This window comes from the organism of the source record quoted next, unplaced genomic scaffold (assembly GCF_019419815.1).
Source record: "Pyrus x bretschneideri cultivar Hongxiangsu unplaced genomic scaffold, Pyrus_bretschneideri_v1 Contig127, whole genome shotgun sequence".
Classification (NCBI taxonomy): Eukaryota; Viridiplantae; Streptophyta; class Magnoliopsida; order Rosales; family Rosaceae; genus Pyrus; species Pyrus x bretschneideri.
In genome coordinates this window covers 300,353-326,012 of record NW_025999421.1, presented here as the reverse complement: position 1 = coordinate 326,012, position 25,660 = coordinate 300,353, and the positions used below count along the sequence as shown (strand labels likewise).

At 38.6% G+C, this 25,660-nt stretch overlaps 1 protein-coding gene across 1 annotated transcript; it reads left to right on the top strand.

Moving 5' to 3' along the window:
- The first annotated feature begins 19,228 nt into the window (after window positions 1–19,228).
- LOC125474655 (26S proteasome non-ATPase regulatory subunit 13 homolog B-like) lies at window positions 19,229–22,083 on the top strand. The gene is made up of 4 exons (XM_048578610.1): window positions 19,229–19,459; window positions 20,218–20,414; window positions 20,509–20,608; window positions 21,539–22,083. The coding sequence occupies exons 1-4, from the start codon at window positions 19,337–19,339 to the stop codon at window positions 21,722–21,724; spliced, it is 606 nt and encodes a 201-aa protein (XP_048434567.1). The 5' UTR covers window positions 19,229–19,336; the 3' UTR covers window positions 21,725–22,083.
- Window positions 22,084–25,660: the final 3,577 nt, after the last annotated feature.

Below are 25,660 nucleotides of genomic sequence, written 5' to 3'. Positions count from 1 at the left end.
TTCATCATAAAGCAAAATATCTCAATACCAAACACAAAAGCATATCCATAGTCATCTTACTAACCATTATATAATATAATAAATACCTTAATATAAGTTGCCCAAACTTCGTCCGATGCTTGAACAATGTTTACAACATGGTCCTAACCCATCCCAGTATGATTAACAAGCTTGGCCAACTCACGGTGAATCTTCCACAACTGATTATATTTTTGCTTCAATTTTTCACGAGTGTATCTATTACCATATTTGTCAAACAACTTCATGCCAATAGCATGCCACTGATTCTTTTCTAAAGTGTTGGTTTGCAAACCTTTTTTTGTCTCTTCATACAACATACTAATAAAGTAGTCTTCAATAGGTTTTGGCCAATTAGCTTTATCATCAAGGTCATTTGCAAAGTCCTTGTTTGACATCCCTCAAACATGTGCTAGAACAATGTAAACAGAAACATCGAAATTAATACAAAGCTAAAAGCTACATTCACTTAAGACCAAAAGACTGATATTCACTTTCACACACTTCCTACGTAAAAAGAAGTTCTTTAGCATTTTCTGCAGTACAGATTATTAATGTTAAAACTCAGGCAATTACTAAAGATAATAGACTAATATCCAATCTTTTTGCATAAATATTAAGTTCACTAAATTTGGTGTTACCAGGTCAAAGAAACAGCATCATGTTCCTATGCCAATACATCAAGTTTCTCAATACATTAACTTCAGGTGATGGGGTTCAACTACCGAAGGTTATGGACACTCTATCAGAAATTTAGGGGGCAATTAGGTAACTACTGCAACTATAATATTATAATATATATGACACACCCCGGCCCGGAATGTCCACTAGGACTCTGAATTGAGCTGTGTTGGCCGACACTTGTAAGGTGACGAAGCAATAAAGTATAATGATGTGGACAATGTGAATAAATTTAAACCTAAAAGTGCCTAAGGACATGAGTGCACTGCGAGCAGGAACGAGCCCATTTCACACGCAACGTCAGAGCATAAGTAAAGTACAGTAGTGTGGGTAAGGATCATACTCTCAGAGGTAGCCACCTATACTGAGATTCGCCACAAATCCCTGTCAATATGGACTTTTAGCAGCTAAAACCTGGAAGGGTGCAAAAACAAGGGTGAGTGGGCATGATAATAAAGTTTTTAATAAAAACCTTTTTGAAAACATTATAAGCCCTCGCTGTAAAACCCGTATAATTTTCCAGAAAATAATAATACATACATATATAGAAATCATGTCCGAGAGTAGTGAAAACCAAGTATATGCCATGTTAAGTATCTCAGCAATGAAATAAGTAAGCCATGTGAAATAAATCAATGTAAACTGATATGCCAACTGGAGTCACCTAACGTGGTTTGTACGACATGCTGGGTGTAAATAGATACACTCAAGTGCTACTATTACGTGAAGGCTGTGCGAAGTATCGCAAGTCACCTATGAATCGGAACCACTTAAAGTGGTCTGTACGATAAGCTGGCACCTGCCTTGGATCCAAGGTGAGCATACAGTGCAGGAGGTGAACGATCACATAAAGGCTGGCCCTGACCTCGGGCGGAGCATTAACACCAGGGTACAGGATAATGAGTACCAAATGCATCCAAGCATAACCATATACATCACAACCACTAACAACATAATGTACTCACATGTAGCTTACCTGGGCTCCGCAGCTTCATGCAACATTATGCAAAGCTATACTAATGCATATACTAAAATATAACACAAGTATGACATGACATTTCAATCACATTTCATTTAAAACAATTTCTAGGAAAAACGTAAAGTATACATACGTATATATATATATATATATATATATATATATATATATAGAAAACCAAAAACCTACTCACCTAGAGTCCACGCTACAACTTCTAGCACAAACGTCAAGGCGTCACGAACGATCGGTGCCTAGAACAATTATCAAATCATGTCTTAGAATTCTTATCAATAGAATATATAACTTACATGTCCTAATTAGGAAGATCCGTACGTCGAATTCCTAATCCGTAAGTTTTTAATATCCTCAAATATTACGTGTTATAATGTATCAAAATTTGGTGATGATTCAACTGTCAGATCGTCGATTACTATAATAATCAAGCGGCGAACTTTCATGGAACTACGTTCAAATGATGGAAATTCGTCAATCGGACTTCACCAATAGAATTAGAGTATTCAAATTTAACCTAGGAAGGTCAGGGGACGTCTCGGCCCACGCGTAGCCGCATGTGGCGATTGGCCGCCCAGACTTGCCGGAAAATTCAACTATTTCCAAAAATTACCAAATTTTACAAGAATGAAGATCTCAATGACTAGATCAACTTTCATACCTGTGACTAAGGCCAATTTGACTGGGAAAAGCCCTAATTTCACGAAAACTCGTTGGAACCCTAGAAATGGGTGGTTCTTGATTCGACTCCATACAAGCTTTGCCGCCTTAACCAATGATTGGGCATTGTTTCTGGGTTCAAGGAGCCTAATGGTGGTAGAGATCGAAGGACTTTGCTTAAAAAATTGGCGAATTACCACCAAGAACACCATGGTGCCGCCGGTGCCATTCTCATGAAACCAAGACCAAATCTTGTCTAATTTGTGTGGAAAATTGAAAAAGGGAAGGCTGGTGAGAAGTTCCCAGGTGATAACTCAGTGTAAATCGTCGGAAATTGGCCGGAAACCCATCGAAACCCATCGAGTTTCACAGTTTCCGTGGGTCGGGTTGTAGAGAACCAGTAGGGATCCATGATCCTGTGCTTCTCACCCTTCTCATTTCCCCTTATTTCTCTATTTCTGATTGGGCACTTTCTTTTCTCTCATCTCCCCATTTGCCCACACCTCTCCCTTCTTCTATCCTTTACTTTCCTATCTTCACCACTCATCACCATTTTGCTTTAATCTGGGTCACACATGTGGCTACTAGATTTTTCTCCAAAATCTAGAATATTCCATAAAATAACCAATTTACTAAAATGCCCCCAGCTTTAAAGATTAATATCTCCTTCGTTATAATTCCAAATCACGATCCGTTTGCGCCCACGGGTTCGTGGTGACGAGTGCTACAAGGATACGCCAAGAAATGAACCTTATGTGACATGACACGGCAGTCAACAAAAGTCAACACTTTTCCTCGAAGGCATTTTCGTAAATTCACATTTAAAAATTATAAAAATCGTAATAATTGGGGACGCGTCGTTACAATATACATATAAGAAATTCTTTTTCTTTGCAGTTTCGTTGCATATGTAAACTTGGTGTTCTAAAAACTGAAAACAATATAATACATTGCAATAATATGAATGTTGATGGTAACGATAAAAGGTTAAACCAACACCAGCATTTCCAATGAACAAAACGCAGAGGTATACAATGTTGACTATAGTAGCAAGCACGTAACAATATACTGAAAGCTTACAACTTTGCAGATGGTCATTGTGACTAACAGTAACAGTGATCATAACAAAAAAAACCTTTTAACCGACACTTGTTACTCTGCACAATTTGGGCACTTGAAGTTTTGATGTTTGCTTATTGATGTATGCTATTATGCTATTTTGGAAACATATACAAGGCTTGACAGAAAGTGCAGAGTCACTGAGGGGAATATGTTATAAGTTTTACAAAGGATGTCGAAAGTATATGTATGATGAGAAGTCTCTCTATCTCCTTATGCTTTCGAGCTGAATAATGAGACTACTTCATATGAAGAAACATATTACACCAAGAATAAATGGATTACACTAAGAATAGGGCACAAATACATGAATGCACAGAGGAAAACTATACCCTTTTCATATGAAGAATTTAAACCAAAACTTCCCCACAATCTCCCGAAGAATTTAAACCAAAACTTCCCCAAAGAAATTATCCCACTCATGATTTGGAGTTAGGAGCAGTGATTTTCACTTTGAAGATTTGGAGGCACTACTTATATGGAGAGAAATGTCATATTTTTACGGATCATAAGAGTCTTAAGTATGTGTTCACCAAGAAGGAGCTGAATTTGAGACAGAGAAGGTGGATGGAGCTTATCAGTGATTATGACTATTCGATCGAGTACCATCCTGGGCATGCTAATGTTGTGGCTGATGCTCTTGGTCGGAAACATTCTGTCAGTTAATTGGGCATTTCTAGTTTGCAAGAACTGGAAAGGTTTGTAGTTACTGTTAGTTATGAGTCAATATTAGGAAAAAAAAAGGGAATGTAAATAGTAGGAGTCCTTTTTTAAGTAGGTTTTTTATAAGCTTTATTTAGTTTCCTAGTTGAACACTGATTGTGTGTGTGTATATATATATATATATATATTTCTAAAGAAGCAATACAATTTTTTTATTCCCGTAAAAGTTCTATTTGGTATCAAGAGCTAGAGTGGCCGAAACCCTAGTTTTTCCGCTGTGCTTGGTTGACTGTTTTTTCTGCAAATCTTCTGCAGAAAACAGTGGTGCAGTTTTTCTGCAATCTTGCTGCGTGTGCAGCAGTGGGTGGTGCAGAAAAGTGCAGTTTTTCTGTGCAGCAGTGGGTGGTGCAGTTTTTCTGCAAATCTTCTGCAGCAAACAATGTTACTGTGTGTGTGTAGTCTTGCTGCGTGTGCAGCAGTGTGGGTGTGCTGTGTTTTCTGCAGTGTTGCCGTGTATGTGTGGTAGTGTTGCGTGTGTGGCAGTGTGGTGAATCATCAGTATCAGTCTTGCTTTGTTTTTTTTTTTTTTGGGTAAGGTCGAATGGCATTAGAAGGAGGCAGTGGCATGTTGAAGTTAGAGGGCAATAACTCAACCAATAATCCAGTATTGAATCCGGTCGTTATTCAGAGTGATGCGTCTGCTGTACCAAATACCGTGAAATTAAATGGATCAAATTATCCTCTTTGGTCCAAAGTTTTGGAGATGCACATCGCTGGACGCGGTAGGAAGGGCTTTGTGACTGGGAGTACCAAGGAGCCTGCTAAGAATAGTGCTGAGTATGAGACGTGGGAGACAGGGAATGCAATAGTAAAAGGGTGGTTGATCAATTCCATGGAACCTGTTATCATGGGATTTTTTATTCACCTGCGTACCGCTAAAGAAATTTGGGAAGAGGTGGCTCGGACCTATTATGATGGCTCAGATATTTCTCAGATTTATGAATTGAAGGTTAAATCGTTCAGACTTCGTCAAGAGGGTCGGCCAGTTGACGTGTATTATGTTGATCTCAAGTCCGTTTGGCAGGAGTTAGATCAACGGAGACCAATCAAGATGGAATGTGTTGTGGATCTCAAGACACTTCGAGAAGAACGTCAAATTGATCGTGTGTATGCTTTTTTGGCGGGTTTGGATGATGTGTTTGATAAAGTGCGTAGTGATATTTTACGTACTCAGCCCCTACCATCTGTTGAGGAGGTGTTTTCTGTTGTTCGGCGTGAAGCTCAACGACATGCTACTATGATGGGTGGAAATAACAATCACGGAGGGTTGCCGTCCATGGCCATGATCTCTCGGCCAGTTGGTGCTTCTCGTCCTAGTAATTCTTCTACTCAATCTTTAAATTCTCGTCCCTTCAACCGAGAAAATAAAGATGATTTGAAGTGTACTTTCTGTGGACAAACCCGTCATACCGAAGATACATGCTTTACTAAGCATGGGGTGCCTGATTGGTTTCCAGAGTTAAAGAAAAAATTGCGTGCCAAGGAGCGTGGAGCAGCCGGGTCCAGTGGAGGTTGTGCCTCCCTTGCTACGGCTACACCAACAGTCCAGGAAGCCGTGCCTAGCCCAAGTGACTCTAGTCAAAATTTGTTGACTCGTACTCGAGGTGACTCATCTTTCGACACAGGTACCGTGGGACGTGTTCTCTTAGCCTCCGAAATTCAGCACCATACAGGTTGGATTCTGGACTCTGGGGCAACTGATCATATGACATATGATAAAAATATGTTTCAATACATAACTACATCTCACAGAAAAAATATATCAACTGCCAATGGTACTTTGGCACCCGTGTGTGGTGCTGGCACTGTGCATCTCACCCCGTCACTTCCCTTACATCATTGCTTACTTGTTCCTTCTTTATCCCATCACTTGTTGTCCATACCACAGGTTACTGAACAATTGGATTGTGTTGTTCTAATGTATCTGTCCTTTTGTCTACTTCAGGATATTCAGACCAAGGAGATAATTGGGCGTGGCACTAAGAGAGAGGGGTTGTACTATGTGGACGACGTTGTTTCTGGCAGAGCTAATGCAGTACGAGCGTCCCGGTCTAGTAATTTACAAGAAGTGTGGTTGTTGCATCGTTGGTTAGGGCATACATCTTTTGGGTATTTACGGCATATGTTACCTAGTCTATTTAGTGGAATAAATGAATCAGACTTACATTGTGAAGTATGTATTCTTGCTAAAAGCCATCGTGCTTCGTTTCCTCCTAGTATGAATAAAAGAGCTTTACCATTTGAACTTGTGCACTCAGATGTTTGGGGACCCTCCCCTGTTGTTACTTCTTCTGGGATTAAGTGGTTTGTTACGTTTGTGGATGATTGCACTCGTATGACGTGGCTGTATGTGTTAAAAAATAAAAGTGATGTTGGTATGGTATTTCGATTTTTTTCTCAGATGATTCGGACACAATACTTGTATGTGATTAAAGTTCTCCGTTCTGATAATGGGGGTAAGTATATTAATTGTGAGTTGTCAGAGTTTCTATGTGATCAAGGCATTCTTCATGAAACAACCTGTCCTTATACTCCACAGCAAAATGGGGTGGCTGAACGGAAAAATCGCCATATCTTAGAAACGGCACGTGCTCTCCTTCTGGGCGCATCGGTTCCTAAGAGTTTTTGGCCTGAAGCAGTTACTTATGCCGTCTACGTGATTAATCGTATGCCATCTCGGGTGGTTGATTTTCGCACTCCTCTTCAAGCCATCACTTACCATGTTCCAGTGGTGTCTACTCATACTCTCACCCCCCGGGTATTTGGGTGTGTGGCTTATGTGCATATTCAGAAAATTCATCGCACTAAGTTGGATCCATGTGCCCTCCGATGTGTGTTTGTTGGTTTCTCATCTCACCAAAAAGGATATAAATGTTATCACCCTGAGACTCGGCATATGTATGTTACCATGGATGTGACCTTTTCTGAATCGGAGTATTTTTATGCTCCCGTATCTTCATCTTCAGATCACCAGGGGGAGAGCTGTAGTGGTGATCTGGAATGGTTGGACTTGGTGATGCGAGATTTACTTGACACTCAAATTAAACCCTCGTTTGACAATTGTAGTAGAATGGATAAGTGAGGGATCGTTCTAGACCGGGGATTAGGAGGGCTTGCTAAAACCTTCTAAATTGACTTAAAAACATAAAAACTAAATTAAAATACTCTTAACAAGACTACTATGACTCAGAATGGCTTTGAAAAACTCAAATTGTCTAAAACAATCAAATTGACTCAAATAGAAGCTAGAACTTGATTTAAACGAATTTGCAATTGTTTATGACTCCAAAAGCTTAAAGATACAAAAATAAAACAAATACAAATGATTAAGACTTAACAAAATAGGGGGGGGGGGGGAATTGTGGTTGGACGATATTAAATTAAAAAGACAGAATATAATTAAAGGCAAAATGTAAATATGAATGTGATAAAAATATGGATGATGGAATAGCCAAGGGGTTCTTCTCCACACATGTTACACTTGCAAACAAAATTGATTCTCAGTTGGTCTTTCGATAAGTTGTGAAACTCAATGCTCCAAGTTAATTAGATCCGCTTAGATTAACTTTCAGATTTCCCTAAATTCGTTGGATTGAATGGAATACGCATTACAACCAAATTATTCTTAATCAAAGTCCCTAACTATGGAATACGCATGATAGAGACATTCAACAAAGATCATTAAGTTCAACGGAAATCATAAACATCGACGAGGCATTCGTTACTATGGAATACGCATGAAACTTATGCCAAGAATTCGTTTAACGCACTTATATTCTAGCGTCATATTTATGCATGAAAATTAAGCTTGCAATCTCAATGAACATACATAAATAAGTTATCAATCAAACAGTTAAACGAATTGAATCCACAACTTATGAAATTCCAACCAAACGTAATCAATTCAAAATGCAAATATAAACATAGTTTCGAATCACCCCCTAGCTAAAGGGGGGTTTAGTTCCTCATAACTTTGAAATCAAAGAAACACCTAAACATTCCAACAACTCAAACGTGAATTGTATGAACGTTTAGGCACTCTTCTCTTCACTTCTCATACGTACAAAACAAAGAGAATTAAATTTAAACTTTGAAATCAAAGAAACACCTAAACATTCCAACAACTCAAACTTGAATTGTATGAACGTTTAGGCACTCTTTTCTTCCTCGTTGTTGTAGCACAAGGTCTAAGGTGAGCTTTGGGGATTATGTGAAGTGTTTTGGAGGGATGGGAAGTGGTTGGATAGTGGCTGCAATGAAGGAGAAAAACTGCACAGAAAATGGAAGGGGAATTGCGGCAATGGATGTGTATTTGTGTTGTGTGAAGTGTTGTGAATGGAAATATGAGATATGAATTGAATGAATGAATGCAAGGGTATTTATAGGAGTAGTGGAGGGAACATATGGTTGTTTGTTTAAGATGCAAGTGGCTAATTAATGATGGAAAAGTATGTGATTTAAAGGATGCAAAGTGAATGAATCATGAATCATTGTGGATGAAAGGTGGAAGTGCATGTGTTGATGACTAGGTTAGTGGGTGGAAATCTGAAAATGGCATATAGGAATGGGAGCTCACGGTTTGAATGTGTAAAGTGTGTGTGAATGCATGTGAAGATGCAATAAATAATGCATGTAGGGTTAGGAAATAATGAAGAAATGCATGTGAGATGTTTGGAAAGGAAATGGGAACCCACGACAATGAAGTTGTTTTGTGTTGTGAATTATGATGAATGCATGTGAGTTAAAGAGGGAGAATGTGGTGAAATGATGAAGTAGGAAGGTGGAAATACATGTGAGATGTTTGGAAAGGAATAAAGAATGAATGGTGGAAATGTGAGTGAATGATGTGCATGTGTGAGAATGCATGTGGAATTAAGAGGAGTATGGAAGTGAAATAAATGAATGATATGTGGTGAGTGATAAGTGAATGGTTTGATAAGTGATAAATGAATTAGTTTAAAGGGCTAGGGTTTAAGTACATAGAATGGGCCTAAAATAGGTTGGTTTGTATGGCATAATGTGTTTGATTGGGCTAGAGCCATTGTTTTGTGTCTTCAAGTGTATACAAGGCCTTCAAATTCGTCCATCCTCTTGGCTCCATGGATAAGCTATCCAATCCATGCCCAAAAATGCTCCAAATGGCCTCAAAATGCACTTTCTTGCTCCCTAGGCCCTTAGAACCTGAAAACACACAAAAGAAGCATAAAGGACTAAAATAACGAGAGAAACATAACGTAAATTCACGAGAACAAGCCATTTAAGTCGCATGAATATGCTCCTATCAAATACCCCGACACTTAGCTTTTGCTAGTCCTCGAGCAAAACAGAATAAAAACAAATAAACAAAACGACACTAAACACGTAAAACACAACCTAAACCTTCCAACAACCGTCTTAGGGATTTCCAATGCACATGACAAGTTAAAAATCATCATTCTCACAGATTTTAGTCATCTTCACATTGAAGTACATTCTTAATCATATTCACCATATACTAGTTCACAATTAAGCATTTAAAACCATGTTTTGAATGTAGTAACATGCCTTAGAGAATTTGCTCAATTCCTTTCAAGATATGCACTCAATTTTTACTCAGATTTTCTAACTACACACCCTAATCTAGTCATATGTGAGAAGATTGATGTAAACATGAAAACGACACTCACATATATGTATCACAAAGAACGCAAATTCTGGAGTTAATAATCAAGTTTAGATATGATCTCATGAATGGAATGCTACTACTTAGACGCGAGAACCAGTGACACCATAAGCTCATACCAAGTTCAAACTCCACAAATTGAAATACACAACACTCAAGATAGAAGTCAAGGGTTGTAACGGGGCTTGGGGTATGTGGATAAAGAAGGGATATGGAAAACAAAGGTTCTTAAAGAAATAGTGAGCAAAGCATTTTAATCAACTTAGAATTCACTTTTGAATGAAAACTCAACTTTTGAACAAAAAGGGAGAATTTAGACAATTTACGCCCAGAATTGGTGTTTTGGAACCTTTCTTCAATCACTTATTCTTTTCTCTCTTTTTTTCTTTTTTTTTTTTTTTTTTTTTTCGAATCTCAAAACAAAAACACTTAAACATTCTCTCCCCCACACTTATTTTCTTTCATAATGTAACTCAAAAGGAATTCAATTAAGTCATGCTCACTATCTTTTAAGAACAAGGGTAAGGACGGTCATATTCTAGGTTAGGTGAAGATAAAGTGGGTAAACAAAGAACATGGGTTAACATGGCTCAACGGGGGTAAAACTTACAACATATACGAAATATGGGAAGCGAGGCTATTTGGCTATGGTGGCAACTACACAACTTCATCTTGATATATGTTATGCAAATCAATAACATGCTTTGAATGAAATGGGCATGAGTTCTAGCATTTGGAACTATATGATGAAACGCCTTCTAAGTAGTAACCAAGCAAAGAATAATGAGATCATGCAACGATTTTAGAAAACAAGAAATCACAGATTATACTCTCCAAAGAACGTTATAGGCTCAAGTCTCTCAGGGTTGTAGCATTTGTTTGAGTTCTTTCCTTCAGGCATGTTACAAAAACTAAATTTTCTTTTATGATTGCATGTGAAGTTATACATTATAACCATAACCAAGCATATACCAAGAGTAAATCAAACTTTTCTCTATGTTAATAACTCTTTTTAACAGTCATGCAATTACAAACCAAATCCTTATCATTGTGTTGGAAGGTATCCTAAGACACAAACACACACACAAAAACAACTTTAAAACAACTCTTTTTGGGTTTTTCAAAACAATTTTTCAAATTTTTATGGGATTTTCGAATTTTTAAGACAAAACACACTAAAACAGTTTTAAAACAGTGAGAAACAACATGTGAAGTGATAGGTGATAAAATCCAACGAATTTGCATCAAATATACTTAGTTACCCCCCCACACTTAAATCAAACATTGTCCTTAATGTTTTAAGCATAGATTCACACAAAGCATAAGTAAATACATAAAAAGCACTTAAACATACTAAACATGGCATAATGTAATTAACAAAGAGAAGAGTTTAGAGACGCAAATCTGGTTATAGAGTGTAAATTCCATCTTCTCCTTGGTAATTGCATTGAGGCTTTTGATCTTTGTGATTCCACAGGCTTACTCTTGAACTGGTTTCTGCCCATCGTTGATTTTCCTTTGTGCTACTTCTTGAACTGGGCAGCAGGATGGTTCTTTTGGTCTCCCCCGAAGGTCTGAGCTTACCCCTTTGGTCTGTTTCTTTGTTCAATCTTTCCAATTCGTATTGAAAAGGGTTGGAGGATAACTCAGCCTATGTTTGTCTCCACATGCTTCAATGTATCATTTTCACTTGCCTTACTCGCTCCCCTTTGCAGAAGTGGTCCCTTCTCCGGAAGTGTATCAACCGTTGAAGATGACTACTCGAGAGCAACGCTAGGTAAGCAATCAGGAATAGATTCCAGGCAGTTGGCTCCAGATCGGAAGACTGACTCCAAGTGCCGGCTGATTGCTTCGTTTACTTTGCCATGCGAGTAAGAACAAGGACAAAGAAAAAGACAGGGAAAGAGCATGATATGAGATACTTTTGCTTTTGACCTTGATGATATGAGATACCTTTGCTTTTGAAGAAGCGGTGAATGAATCAGCACATGTTTCAATCCGCCGTTTCCTCCTGGGTCATATGTACTCCAGGCATCTGGTATCATCTTTGGGGAAGAAGAAAGAATTGAGTATTTCGAAAGGCTTTGCTGGGAGTGCGCCCTCAGAGGTGAGGGAGAGTTGGGCATTTTCTTCAGGTTTGCCCTGCCATCAAAGACGAAGGTCGACATATATAGAGATAATATCAAGTGGTGGTATTTTTTTACCTTTGTCGACAAACGTTTTGATCCCGCAAATCCGGCTTTTTGAAATAATGGCGCCTCTTCGATCTCTGAACACACCTCTTCGATTTCTGAGCAGGCGCCCCTTCGATTTCTGAACGACGCCCCTTCGATTTCTGAGCAGGCGCCCCTTCGATTTCTGAACGACGCCCCTTCGCTTTCTGAACGACACGTGGTAGTGCAGATGCGGCTCCTTTTGACAAAGCTGCACGCGTCTTCCGAAAAGCTGAGAAAGCGTCGCCGAACTTTGCGCTTGTCAGCTAAAGATGTGTAGTTGCGATGATGGCCTCCACGTGTTGTCTGAAAAGAAGAACTCTTTTGACAAAGTTGAACACGTCTTCTGAAAAGCTGAGAAAGCGTCGCCTAAATTACGCCGGAAATTCCGGCTTTTTGAATTGGTGGACGCGTCGCCTTGGCTTTTTTATTGAGCTATCGATCACCACAACAAACACACTCTGAAGATTTCCCATTCTTGAAAACCGACTCCGGCCCTTTGTGAAATTTTTAACTCCATCCACCCCTTCTCTTTGAACACTTTTGAAAAAAATGGCAAACTCATCGAACCTTAGCTTAGATTTGAGTCTCAGCAGCGATCCGGTTGCGCCCCGTCAAGGTAATGTATGGCGCCCTTCTTTTTTATCTTCTAACGGTCCTCTTTCAGGTGAAGACTCTGTGATGCAGGACACCACAACAGCTACAATAGTAGCTAAAAACCTCCTCACTCCAAAAGATAGTAGGCTGCTGTCAGGACGGTCCGATGAGTTGGCCGTTCAAGAGTCCCTCGCACTTAGTGTTCAGTGTGCGAGCTCTGTGTCCAACATGGGCCTACGCCTGCTTGCCCGCTCCCGTCAGGTGGAATCGTTGATGGCAGAGGTGGAAAGACTTAAGCAAGAGATCCAGCAGCTTAAGTACGAGAATAGAAGTTTGCATGTGCTTGCAAATAACTATTCGTCGGGGATGAAGAGGAAGCTTGATGAGCTGCAAGAATCTGAGGGTCGAATTCACAGTGACCGTCAAAGGCTTGCGTCTTATCTCCAGAGGCACCTTTTTCCTGGGTCATCCAGCGCTTGGCCAAGTATTGAGGCTTGGAATGCTCTAGCTCCGATGCCTTCCGCTTCGATGCCTCCCGCTTCTATGCCTCCCGCTTCTGCGCCTCGTAGTGGGACTTCACGCAAACAACCTTTGTGAAGCTCCACCTTTCTCCATGTTTAGTATCTTTCTTTTTTTCTTTTTTTTTTTTTTTTTTTTATTTTTTATTTTTTATTAACATAAATAAAATCAAACGGCATGGAATTGGTCCTTGAATGGAAGGTGATAATTGAAGTGAACCGGCATTGGTTTGAATTCTAGTGTAGGTGCCTGATTCAAAAAAAATAGCAAGTTAGTATAAAATCTAATGGAATTTGAAAAAAAATACTTACTTGTTTTGTCCGACAAGAACTCAATGACAAATACCACTCCTTTGAAAGTTTCAGGGATATTGGACTTGGCCAGATTGCAAGTGATGGTTATTACTTGTCCAATGTCATCAAATTTAACTTCTTTGGATTTTGTGGTTTCAAGAACGTCATCTTTGATGGATTCATGACATTCCCTACTTGTCACCTTTGGAAGGGCTTCCAAGATGTCTTTTTCACCTTCTTCTTCCTTGGAAGTCATGAATCTGCAAGGAATAGGGTTAAAAATAATGAAATTTGGAACAACCATACCTGTATTAGATGGCATAGGAGCAATAGGAGCCTCCGGTAAAGGTGTTTCCACCATTTCCGTGGGTTGGGTGTATTCCTCTTCCTTGTGATTTGATTTTGATGGTTGAGGGTCCGTTCCAACCTCCTTGTCACTTCTCAACATGATTTCCTTGGCAGTTTCAAATTCTCCCTTCTGATTTGCAATGGTTGAACTAGGGAGTTCGCCTTGGTCGCAAAATTGTCCTTCGAACTCCGCTATCTGCCCAATTTGCTTTTCCAGAGTAGTAAGTAATTGAAAAATCGTATCATTATCATTTGAATTACCTACATTACTTTGGGCAGGTTGTGGTGGCTGCATAGGCGTTGAATAGAACTCCTCATACGGCTGCCAATATCCTTCTTGTTGAGCCTCATTGTCTTGATTTTGTAAGCCCTGCACCAAACAAATTAATTCATCAAGCTTTTGGTTATAATTTATTGACGAACTTAAATTTGGTTGGGCATATTGAATATGAAGTTGTGGTGGCTGCCAATATCCTCCTTGTTGAGCATTTTGAGGTTCCCACCACATAGAGTTTGAATGATCACTCCAATCCGAATTGTAAGTATTGGAAAACACGTTATTCCTTGATTGAAGATTAAATATATCAACTCTTTGCATTTGGGACCTTTCCATGAGTTGTGACAAAAGAGAAGCATTATCAAGTGCCATCTTGTTCTTAACAAACAAAACACAAATAAAAAAAAAACTAAATCTAAAAGACAATACAGAAACAAACAATCCAAGGGATTAGCAAATTTTCTAATCCCCGGCAACGGCGCCAAAATTTGATGCGAGATTTACTTGACACTCAAATTAAACCCTCGTTTGACAATTGTAGTAGAATGGATAAGTGAGGGATCGTTCTAGACCGGGGATTAGGAGGGCTTGCTAAAACCTTCTAAATTGACTTAAAAACATAAAAACTAAATTAAAATACTCTTAACAAGACTACTATGACTCAGAATGGCTTTGAAAAACTCAAATTGTCTAAAACAATCAAATTGACTCAAATAGAAGCTAGAACTTGATTTAAACGAATTTGCAATTGTTTATGACTCCAAAAGCTTAAAGATACAAAAATAAAACAAATACAAATGATTAAGACTTAACAAAATAGGGGGGGGGGGAATTGTGGTTGGACGATATTAAATTAAAAAGACAGAATATAATTAAAGGCAAAATGTAAATATGAATGTGATAAAAATATGGATGATGGAATAGCCAAGGGGTTCTTCTCCACACATGTTACACTTGCAAACAAAATTGATTCTCAGTTGGTCTTTCGATAAGTTGTGAAACTCAATGCTCCAAGTTAATTAGATCCGCTTAGATTAACTTTCAGATTTCCCTAAATTCGTTGGATTGAATGGAATACGCATTACAACCAAATTATTCTTAATCAAAGTCCCTAACTATGGAATACGCATGATAGAGACATTCAACAAAGATCATTAAGTTCAACGGAAATCATAAACATCGACGAGGCATTCGTTACTATGGAATACGCATGAAACTTATGCCAAGAATTCGTTTAACGCACTTATATTCTAGCGTCATATTTATGCATGAAAATTAAGCTTGCAATCTCAATGAACATACATAAATAAGTTATCAATCAAACAGTTAAACGAATTGAATCCACAACTTATGAAATTCCAACCAAACGTAATCAATTCAAAATGCAAATATAAACATAGTTTCGAATCACCCCCTAGCTAAAGGGGGGTTTAGTTCCTCATAACTTTGAAATCAAAGAAACACCTAAACATTCCAACAACTCAAACGTGAATTGTATGAACGTTTAGGCACTCTTCTCTTCACTTCTCATACGTACAAAACAAAGAGAATTAAATTTAAACTTTGAAATCAAAGAAACACCTAAACATTCCAACAACTCAAACTTGAATTGTATGAACGTTTAGGCACTCTTTTCTTCCTCGTTGTTGTAGCACAAGGTCTAAGGTGAGCTTTGGGGATTATGTGAAGTGTTTTGGAGGGATGGGAAGTGGTTGGATAGTGGCTGCAATGAAGGAGAAAAACTGCACAGAAAATGGAAGGGGAATTGCGGCAATGGATGTGTATTTGTGTTGTGTGAAGTGTTGTGAATGGAAATATGAGATATGAATTGAATGAATGAATGCAAGGGTATTTATAGGAGTAGTGGAGGGAACATATGGTTGTTTGTTTAAGATGCAAGTGGCTAATTAATGATGGAAAAGTATGTGATTTAAAGGATGCAAAGTGAATGAATCATGAATCATTGTGGATGAAAGGTGGAAGTGCATGTGTTGATGACTAGGTTAGTGGGTGGAAATCTGAAAATGGCATATAGGAATGGGAGCTCACGGTTTGAATGTGTAAAGTGTGTGTGAATGCATGTGAAGATGCAATAAATAATGCATGTAGGGTTAGGAAATAATGAAGAAATGCATGTGAGATGTTTGGAAAGGAAATGGGAACCCACGACAATGAAGTTGTTTTGTGTTGTGAATTATGATGAATGCATGTGAGTTAAAGAGGGAGAATGTGGTGAAATGATGAAGTAGGAAGGTGGAAATGCATGTGAGATGTTTGGAAAGGAATAAAGAATGAATGGTGGAAATGTGAGTGAATGATGTGCATGTGTGAGAATGCATGTGGAATTAAGAGGAGTATGGAAGTGAAATAAATGAATGATATGTGGTGAGTGATAAGTGAATGGTTTGATAAGTGATAAATGAATTAGTTTAAAGGGCTAGGGTTTAAGTACATAGAATGGGCCTAAAATAGGTTGGTTTGTATGGCATAATGTGTTTGATTGGGCTAGAGCCATTGTTTTGTGTCTTCAAGTGTATACAAGGCCTTCAAATTCGTCCATCCTCTTGGCTCCATGGATAAGCTATCCAATCCATGCCCAAAAATGCTCCAAATGGCCTCAAAATGCACTTTCTTGCTCCCTAGGCCCTTAGAACCTGAAAACACACAAAAGAAGCATAAAGGACTAAAATAACGAGAGAAACATAACGTAAATTCACGAGAACAAGCCATTTAAGTCGCATGAATATGCTCCTATCACTTGGGAGGGAACACTGTAGCTGATGTCGTGCATAATAAGGCAGTGATCATAGATGCCGTGCGTGATAATGGGGCTGGAATGCCACGGCAGATTGTTGTCGAGAGCGGCATGCAGTCAGGAGTGATTGCAGCCGAGAGTGATCTGCAGTCAGGGCAGGTTGTTGACAAGTCTGCGGACGTAACCCCCTCTCTCTCTAGCTCCACAGTGCTGCCCAATGAATCTTCTCTGGATATACCTGAGGTAAGTATTGTGGATGATTATGTAACTAACGCGAGTAATGATGTAAATGCATATAAGCTGCCACCGAGACAAAATCGGGGTGTGCCACCTGACGGGTTTTCTCCGGAAGGCAAAGTGAAGTATCTGATAACCAACTATGTCTCCTGCAATGGTCTTGCACCAAAACGCAAGACCTTGGTGGACAATATGGAGGCTATTCGAGTACCAACCCGTGTGGATGAGGCTCTAAAGGATCCAAAGTGGGCAAAAGCAATGGATGAAGAAATGTTGGCATTACAGAAGAATAATACCTGGGAGGTGATGTCCTTACCAGAAGGAAAAAAACCAGTTGGATGTCGGTGGGTGTTTACTGTCAAATACAAAGCCGATGGATCATTAGACAGGTACAAAGCAAGGTTGGTAGCTAAGGGATACACCCAAACATATGGTGTAGATTATCAAGAAACGTTCTCTCCAGTTGCCAAGATAAATACGGTACGCGTTCTGATATCTTTAGCTGCTAATATGGACTGGCCATTAAAACAGTTTGATGTGAAAAATGCTTTCCTCCATGGGAACTTGGAGGAAGAAGTATATATGGATTTTCCTCCTGGATACAGTGCTGGCAGAAATACCGGAGTATGTCGGTTGCGTAAGTCTCTTTATGGGCTTAAGCAATCGCCTCGTGCATGGTTTGATAGGTTTACTCGAGTTATGAAAAAGATTGGGTATTATCAGAGTCATTCTGATCATACATTGTTTGTTAAACAGAGGCATGGAAAAGTGACAGCTTTAATCATTTATGTAGATGACATGATTATTACTGGAGATGATTTTGATGAGATTTCAAGGTTGGAGAAAAATCTTGCGGCTGAGTTTGAAATGAAGAACCTAGGGGATTTGAAGTATTTTCTTGGAGTTGAAGTTGCTTGATCTTCGAAAGGTATTTTCTTGTCACAACGTAAGTATCTTTTGGATTTGTTAAAAGAAACTGGTATGCTGGGATGTAAGCCAGTAGATACTCCTATTGTTGAAAAACACCATCTATGTTTAGATCCGAATCAGAAATCTGTTGATAAGGGAAGATATCAGAGACTTGTAGGGAGACTAATTTATTTGGCTCATACACGTCCTGATATTGCTTATGCAGTGAGTGTAGTAAGTCAATTTATGCATTCACCGAGTGTAGATCATATGGCTGCTGTTATGTGCATCTTAGCATATTTGAAGTCTGCACCTGGGAAAGGAGTTTTATATCGGAAGCATGGACATTTGAGGGTTGAAGGGTTCACAGATGCTGATTGGGCAGGAAGTGTGGGTGACCGACGGTCTACTTCAGGATATTTTACTTTTGTAGGAGGAAATTTGGTTACATGGAGAAGTAAAAAACAGAAGGTAGTATCAAGATCCTCAGCTGAGGCTGAGTATCGAGGGATGGCTCACGGCATTTGTGAGATTCTCTGGCTTCGAAAACTCCTTGAGGGGCTTGGGTTCAAGCCAAAGGAGACCATGAGACTATACTGTGATAATAAGTCAGCGAGAGATATAGCTGATAATCCGGTACAGCATGATAGGACAAAACATGTGGAAGTTGATCGACATTTTATTAAAGAGAAACTTGAAAGGAAGATTGTGTCAATACCTTTTGTGAATACGGAGGAGCAACTTGCAGATGTTCTAACTCATGCAGTATGTAGTCGAAAGTTTGATGACTCACTTGTCAAGTTGGGCATGTGTGATATATATGCACCAACTTGAGGGGGAGTGTTAGTCATGAGTCAATATTAGGAAAAAAAAAGGGAATGTAAATAGTAGGAGTCCTTTTTTAAGTAGGTTGTTTATAAGCTTTATTTAGTTTCCTAGTTGAACACTGATTGTATATATATATATATATATATATATATATATTTCTAAAGAAGCAATACAATTTTTTTATTCCCGTAAAAGTTCTATTGTTACATGTTAGTACCCTTCTAGGAGAATCCATTAACTTGGCTAAGTGCACTAGTAGTGTGCAGGCTGCCTTGAACATTGACTCTGTTCAACCCATAGTTAATTAAGGGTCTCATTCCATACTTTTATACTCTTTACTGGTTCAGTTTGCATTTGAACAGTTGTGATTAGGGTGTGAGTGATAGCCTCTGCCGACAGTAATATTTATCTTTCAGATTCCTATGAGTCAACTGTTCATATTTGGTAACTTTTTAATTTTACTTTTACTTCTGAGTGACTGATTGGTAGTTTATTTTGTTTAATCCATGATAATTTTTAACGGTTTAGTTGTTTGCATCGTATTTAAGGATCTGGCATTTGATTTGTCCCTTTCTGTACTCCTGGGAGATAATATCTACAACTTTGGAGAGCTGCTTGCGCATCCTATCGTAAGAACATTTTTGCTGAGTTTTTTGTTTGGTTTCATAATATTTTGCTTCCTGTGCACTGCGTGTTACGTGGAAGAGTTCCCTTTCAAGATGCACAAGGTGTTTTTGTTACTTTATATGAAATGTTTTTGCACCAAATACTAGGACATTGGATTTGAAATTGATCAGAAACTAAGTAATGCATGCGCAACTAAGCCTGTATGTAGATTCGCAATGCAGTCTTGTTGATACTGCTATTTATCATACACTGTACAGTCACCAGTTATTACCGCAATTCATGTACCTTTTTTTACTTTGGTTCTATTTTCACTTTCCCACCTAGAGCCTGATAAATTACTTTTGATTTCTACTGCTATAGACTATCATGAAGTGATTGTCATCTCAAACCTAGTTGCCTGGATCTTTGTATGATATGTGCATACATGGTTCTTTTTACATGGATAAATGTTTGTACATTGGGTTTGCATAATGGTTTAGTGAACCATGTGGTTTTAGGATCTCAATTTCTCTTATCTACCCTACCGTGGACGCTTGCACCGTCCATTAGTGTTTTAGTGGATGACCTACTGCTTATATAGATATTAATTACATACCTAGAAAGACCTACTGCTTATATAGATATTAATTACATACCTAAAAAGTTTCTATGTAGTTGCCATGTGTTTCTTCTGATATATGTAGCCTGTAGGCTACATTATAAGTTATTTGTGCTTCACTTTTCTTTTTTAATATATGACAAATTTTAACAATCTATCTAGATTAAGAGCCTTCTAGGGACAAAGGTAGAGTGGCTTTACTATATTCTTCAAGCGTTCAACTCTGGTGATTTAGTTCGGTATCAAGAATTATGTCGTGTACACAATGCTGCTTTGAGAGCACAACCAGCATTAGTTGAAAATGAGAAGAAGCTTTTGGAGAAGATTAACATTCTGTGCTTGATGGAAATTATCTTCAGGTTTGTGTGTTCTAGATTGTCCTTTCACTTGTAATTTGTAACAAAGGTGTGTGCTTTTGAACTACTATTCACTAAATTGATATGGTCCTTGCAGCCGGCCATCTGAAGATCGGACTATACCATTGAGTATCATTGCAGAGCGCACCAAACTTTCTGTTGAGGATGTGGAGCATCTTCTTGTGAAGAGCCTTTCCGTAAGTTCCTGTATTCTTAAACTTGATGGACAGTGAATTAATTTGGATTGTCCAAACTAAAGTTCTACAACCCCTGCCTTTTCATTTCTCCCCACTTGCAGATGTATACCAGTAGAGAAGAATGGTTTTTATGACGACAGTTCTCAATGCATGTCTTAGTAACAAGAAAAGATTAAGTACTCACAACGATACTTTTCATAACTCTTGCATTCAGAATAGGAATTTAAAAAAAAAAAAAAATGAGAAGCTTATGATTTGAGAGACTGAACTTTTTACTTGGTAAAGTGCTAGTATTCTAAAGTTGATCACATGAACACGTTTGAGACATGTTAGATCCTATGTATATGGTATTGGCATTTCAAATCTTATTTGCACATATGTTGTGGGTTCCACACTTTCAATTCAATATAACTGACCTAGGATATATTGTATGTTGCATGCAGCATGCAGCATGTGACATGCAAATGAGTATAAATAATTATATGTTGTTCTTGTATTTATTTGTAATATTATTTTACATACAATTTAGTTTCAGACAATAAATTTAAGGCCTTTATTGCATCCAATTGTTTTGTAGTTGTACAGCTGTCTTGTACAATAGTTGTAACAAGGGAAGATTTAGGATAGTAGTTTCTGCCTTAACAAGGAAGTAATTAATCGGATTTGTTTTCTTTCTGTTTTTGTGGGGTTTACTTAAGACTTGGCACTGTTAATTTTATAAATAAAAGGAGACTGAATACGTTATGATTTGGTAATTATTATGTATCGTATGGTTTTTGGTAGTTTCTTTGTTAATCTGTTTTGCATTTGGATTTTCTATATTGCAGACAAGCAGGGTGTTAGATGACTTATTCGCTTATTCTGTAGTTAGAAAGTGTTGCTTTCTTTCTATTTTCTATTTAATAATTATGGGAGAGATGTTGACTGCAGGTTCATCTGATTGAGGGAATAATCGATCAGCTTGAGGAGACGGTGCATGTGTCCTGGGTGCAGCCAAGAGTTTTGGGGATTCCACAGATCCAATCTTTGCGTGATAGGCTGGACGGTTGGTTGGACAAAGTCCATACTGCTTTGTTATCGATCGAGGCGGAAACACCTGATTTGGTTGCGTCTTGAGTCGCCTCTTGCTTTATTTTCTGCCTAGTGTAACAAATCCTTATCGGAAAAATAGGGGGTTCAAAATGCAAGGGCGGCCAGGAAACACTAGTTTTCGGTTGATTGAGCACTTCGGGCCAACTTTGTTTATGCTGCTTTTCTTATTGGTGATGCTTTTTTGTTGAATCATTTTCCTGGAAGGAGCGGCCTTGTGTACTGTACTTGGGAGTAATACTCCATTGTTTAGTGGCATGGCATGCCTAGAGACGTGGTGAATCGATTAAAACGCGCTGTCGTTATACCTTTGTATTTTGAATTTTCCTTTCCTTAGATAACCTAACTTTATGCTTTTTCATTAGTTTTAATGATTTTCTCCTTCTCGCTACTAGTTCATTTCGCCGTAAATGTTTCGTGTTCTGTTACTCGCTGATGGATGACCGTTTGAACCTAAAAATCCTTCATTTTTGCAGTGCGTGCATTGCCAAAATGGGGTTACATTGCATCAGAGTATTTGTGTGACATGTATTTTAGGTTTTAGGGTTGGTTGCATGAATTCGGCTTTGACAAAATTGTATTCTCTGGTGCCCGTTGCAGCTGGAGATTGCTTCTTTCAAGAAAGCAGAAAGTAGCGTTGCTCACAAGTGTTTCTACTAGTACTTTTATTATAAATCTTTGGCTTTTTAGCTTCAAATGACCCTTGAGATTGGCTAACTTTTCATTTTTGTCATTGTGATTTGAAATTGATAGAAGTTGTCATTGAGATTGTTCACCGTTAATCATTTTGATCATTTCGTATTGAATAAAAAAAATAAACCAAATTAATCCAACAAAAACTAAGGGAATTTTTGTTATTTTATTCTTATTGAACGAAGATTCTTTGTGAGATTAGGTGAGCTAGGCGGACGGCTAAGTAGATGTAGGCGCATTTTTTTAATTTTCAAACATCTATGAACTAATCAGGACGGTAGTCAGCCGCCTAGTATCAAGACTAGGGCTAAGTAGCATTAGGTGAGAATTTTTAGAATGATGCTTATCACACAATACTGTTGGATCAAATGAATTTAAAAAGATTAATAACCAAAAATTTAAAAAAGTGAGAAATAAAAATGTGTGTAAATAGAAGTGTCTAAACTTAATTAGAGCAAGTCCACTGTGTGCTCCAGCCCGAGGGATAGGCGCAAGAACAGGGCCATGTAGCCCAAGTGATGAAGCCCAGCGTGTGCTGGCAAGCGAGCCTGAGCAGGCCCGAAGGAAAGGCCCGACGATTCATGCTAGCCCGAGCTCCTGAAGGCAATGTGACATGGGCTCACGTCAACCACAACATAAAATTAATAAAAATAAAAAATATTAATAAAAAATTTTAAATTTTAAAAAAATTAAAAGAATGTAAAACCCAACGGGCACTCGCGATCCCCCTCCTTTGTCGTCGCACCCCAGTCCCTCCTCCGCTGCAACTGCTACCACACCTCACACTGCCTTCACCTCCATGCACTCGCGATCCCCCTTCTTCCACTCGCGCGTCCAGATCGCATGATTTGTGACACACCCTGACCGAAATCAAGGCATGCTGCCCGTCACGTGAGAGTGATGTAGCCATGTGCACAGTGCGGAAGTATAAATAATAATAGAAAAGCGAATAAATAAAAACCAAACTACTAGATAAACTAGTTAAAGTAATACGCTAGTGTAAGACTAAGTGTGATAAATATAATCAGAGCACAAAAAGTCTAAGTGCAGTCCAGTAGGACGAATACTAATTACACAACACCCAAAGGTGATCCTACATTTGTGTTGTTTGTCAGAACCACCGTCAAAGTTCTCGTGAGCCACCAAAGTGCTTCTACCTAAAACCTGGAAGGGCGCAAAACAGAAAGTGTGAGTGAGCAAAAACAAAGCTTTTCAAAATCATTTCATTCTCAAAAGTTCTAACCCCTCTCCGTAAAACCTGTATAAGTTCCCAGAAAATAGAATATATGAATATAACGAAATCATGCTCAGAATAACAACATTCATAAATATGTCACGACAAATTTCTCAGCATAAAGTATAAGTAAACCAGGTGATATCAATCAATGCAAATGATATGTCAGCCGGAGTCACCTAACGTGACCTGTACGGCTGAATCTAGAGCTCGAATCCACATCTCAACAACTATACCTGCACACGAGTCGGAACCACCTAAAGTGGTCTGTACGATAGGATTATTCACTTTTCTAGACAAGGCATTACTCCCTCATCCGTGATAATCTTTTCCACTCCTAATTTGTCATACCTAATACCTTTAGACTTGGGACCCTCCTTCCTTAAAATGCAAACATTCCCCGTCATAAACCTGAAGTAGTTCAAGATGTACCTAATTTGGCAAACCTTGTAGATGTACTAGAGGATCCTCCTTTAGCCAACTCCATTTCAAAAAGAGTCTCACCAGGTTATGAAGAGAAGAAATCCAGTGTGGTAAGTTTTCTAAACGCCTTGTCAAATATAGTCACTGAGATCCGGAAAACAGAATCAAAGTTCGGGTCGTGTCTGCCAGAGCTTATCACTCATTGTTCATGCACAACATGTAAGTAAAGCTTTAGAGTTTTTATGAACAATTTGCTTTCTCTGCAGTGTATATGTTCCCTCCTCCTTTGGGTAAGCCTGCCAGATAAGTCCTCTTAACGTTGCGTATGAGTTTTGACATGTAATCTTTTCCGAGTATTCTCTATGTATCGTCCCTAAGCACGTAGGTTTCCGTATAGCTAGGTGCAAACACGTGTGATATTAGCTTAGTGTACGTACAATTCTATAACTTGGTGGGTCGCAGGTGTATTCGACCCACTCCTGAAGAGCTGGAGAATTTTGGTACTCCGGACTTCACTGTATACAATGCTGGCCAGTTCCCGTGTAATCGTTACACCCACTACATGACATCCTCTACTAGCATAGACCTTAATCTTGCTCGGAGGGAAATGGTCATCCTCAGCACCATGTACACTGGGGAAATGAAAAAAGGTCTTTTCAGTGTCATGCATTATCTCATGCCTAAGTGACAAATCCTATCCCTGCATTCTGGCCGCAATATAGGGAAAGATGGAGATGTTGCCCTTTTCTTTGGATTGTCAGGTATAGTATCGTCAATAGATCGCGGTTGTCATCTTGGTCTCGCAACCATATGATATGTGCTCTCCTACTCTTGCTCGCTGTCTGTTAGCTTATGACAGTTTAATTCTTTCTTATGGTATTTGCCTTTTCTTTTCATTTTACTATTTAGGTACTGGAAAGACGACTCTGTCTACGGATCACAATAGGTACTTGATTGGAGATGATAAACACTGCTGGACTGAGAACGGTGTGTCAAATATCGAAGGTGGTTGCTACGCCAAGTGCATTGACCTGTCAAGGGCGAAAGAGCCAGACATTTGGAACGCCATCAAGTTTGGCGCTGGTAATATGTCACCTTGATTTCTTGGATATGTGGATATGATGGAATCAATATGATGAAGAAGTAATAGTGTTTAATTTGTTTGGTCTTTTGAATTCGACTTGAATTTATTGGATTTTTGCAGCATAGCAAGGAAGAAGAGGAGAAGAAGAAGCCTTGGACGTTTTTGCATTCAAGTTGGAGTGTTGGAACGTTTTAAGGTGTAATCTATCTTTTGTTTTCAATGTTGAATTCGAGTTTTTTTTGTTTTGTCGTGAACATGAGAGGCTAAACTCGTTTTAGCTAGGGGAGACTTTGAAACCATGATTATGTTTATGATATGAATTGATTAATTCCAATTGTGATTTCATAAATTGTGAATGCAATTTAGTTAACCGTTTGATGGATAACTTATTCTTGTATGTGGATTAGGAAGGCCTACTTAATTTGCATGCTTGAATTTGGTGCTAGAATATAAGGGAGTTTCACATAATCGTTACAAACTTATATTCACAAGTAGTTAAGGTTGTTTTCACAATCATGTTAAGTAAATT

Bases quoted from the DNA above. Each gene is read 5' to 3' on its own strand.
- LOC125474655 (XM_048578610.1), top strand. From the start codon at position 19,337: ATGATAATTTTTAACGGTTTAGTTGTTTGCATCGTATTTAAGGATCTG. The intron at 19,460-20,217 runs GTAAGAACATTT...CAATCTATCTAG, and splicing joins AGCTGCTTGCGCATCCTATC to ATTAAGAGCCTTCTAGGGAC. The intron at 20,415-20,508 runs GTTTGTGTGTTC...TGGTCCTTGCAG, and splicing joins TTGATGGAAATTATCTTCAG to CCGGCCATCTGAAGATCGGA.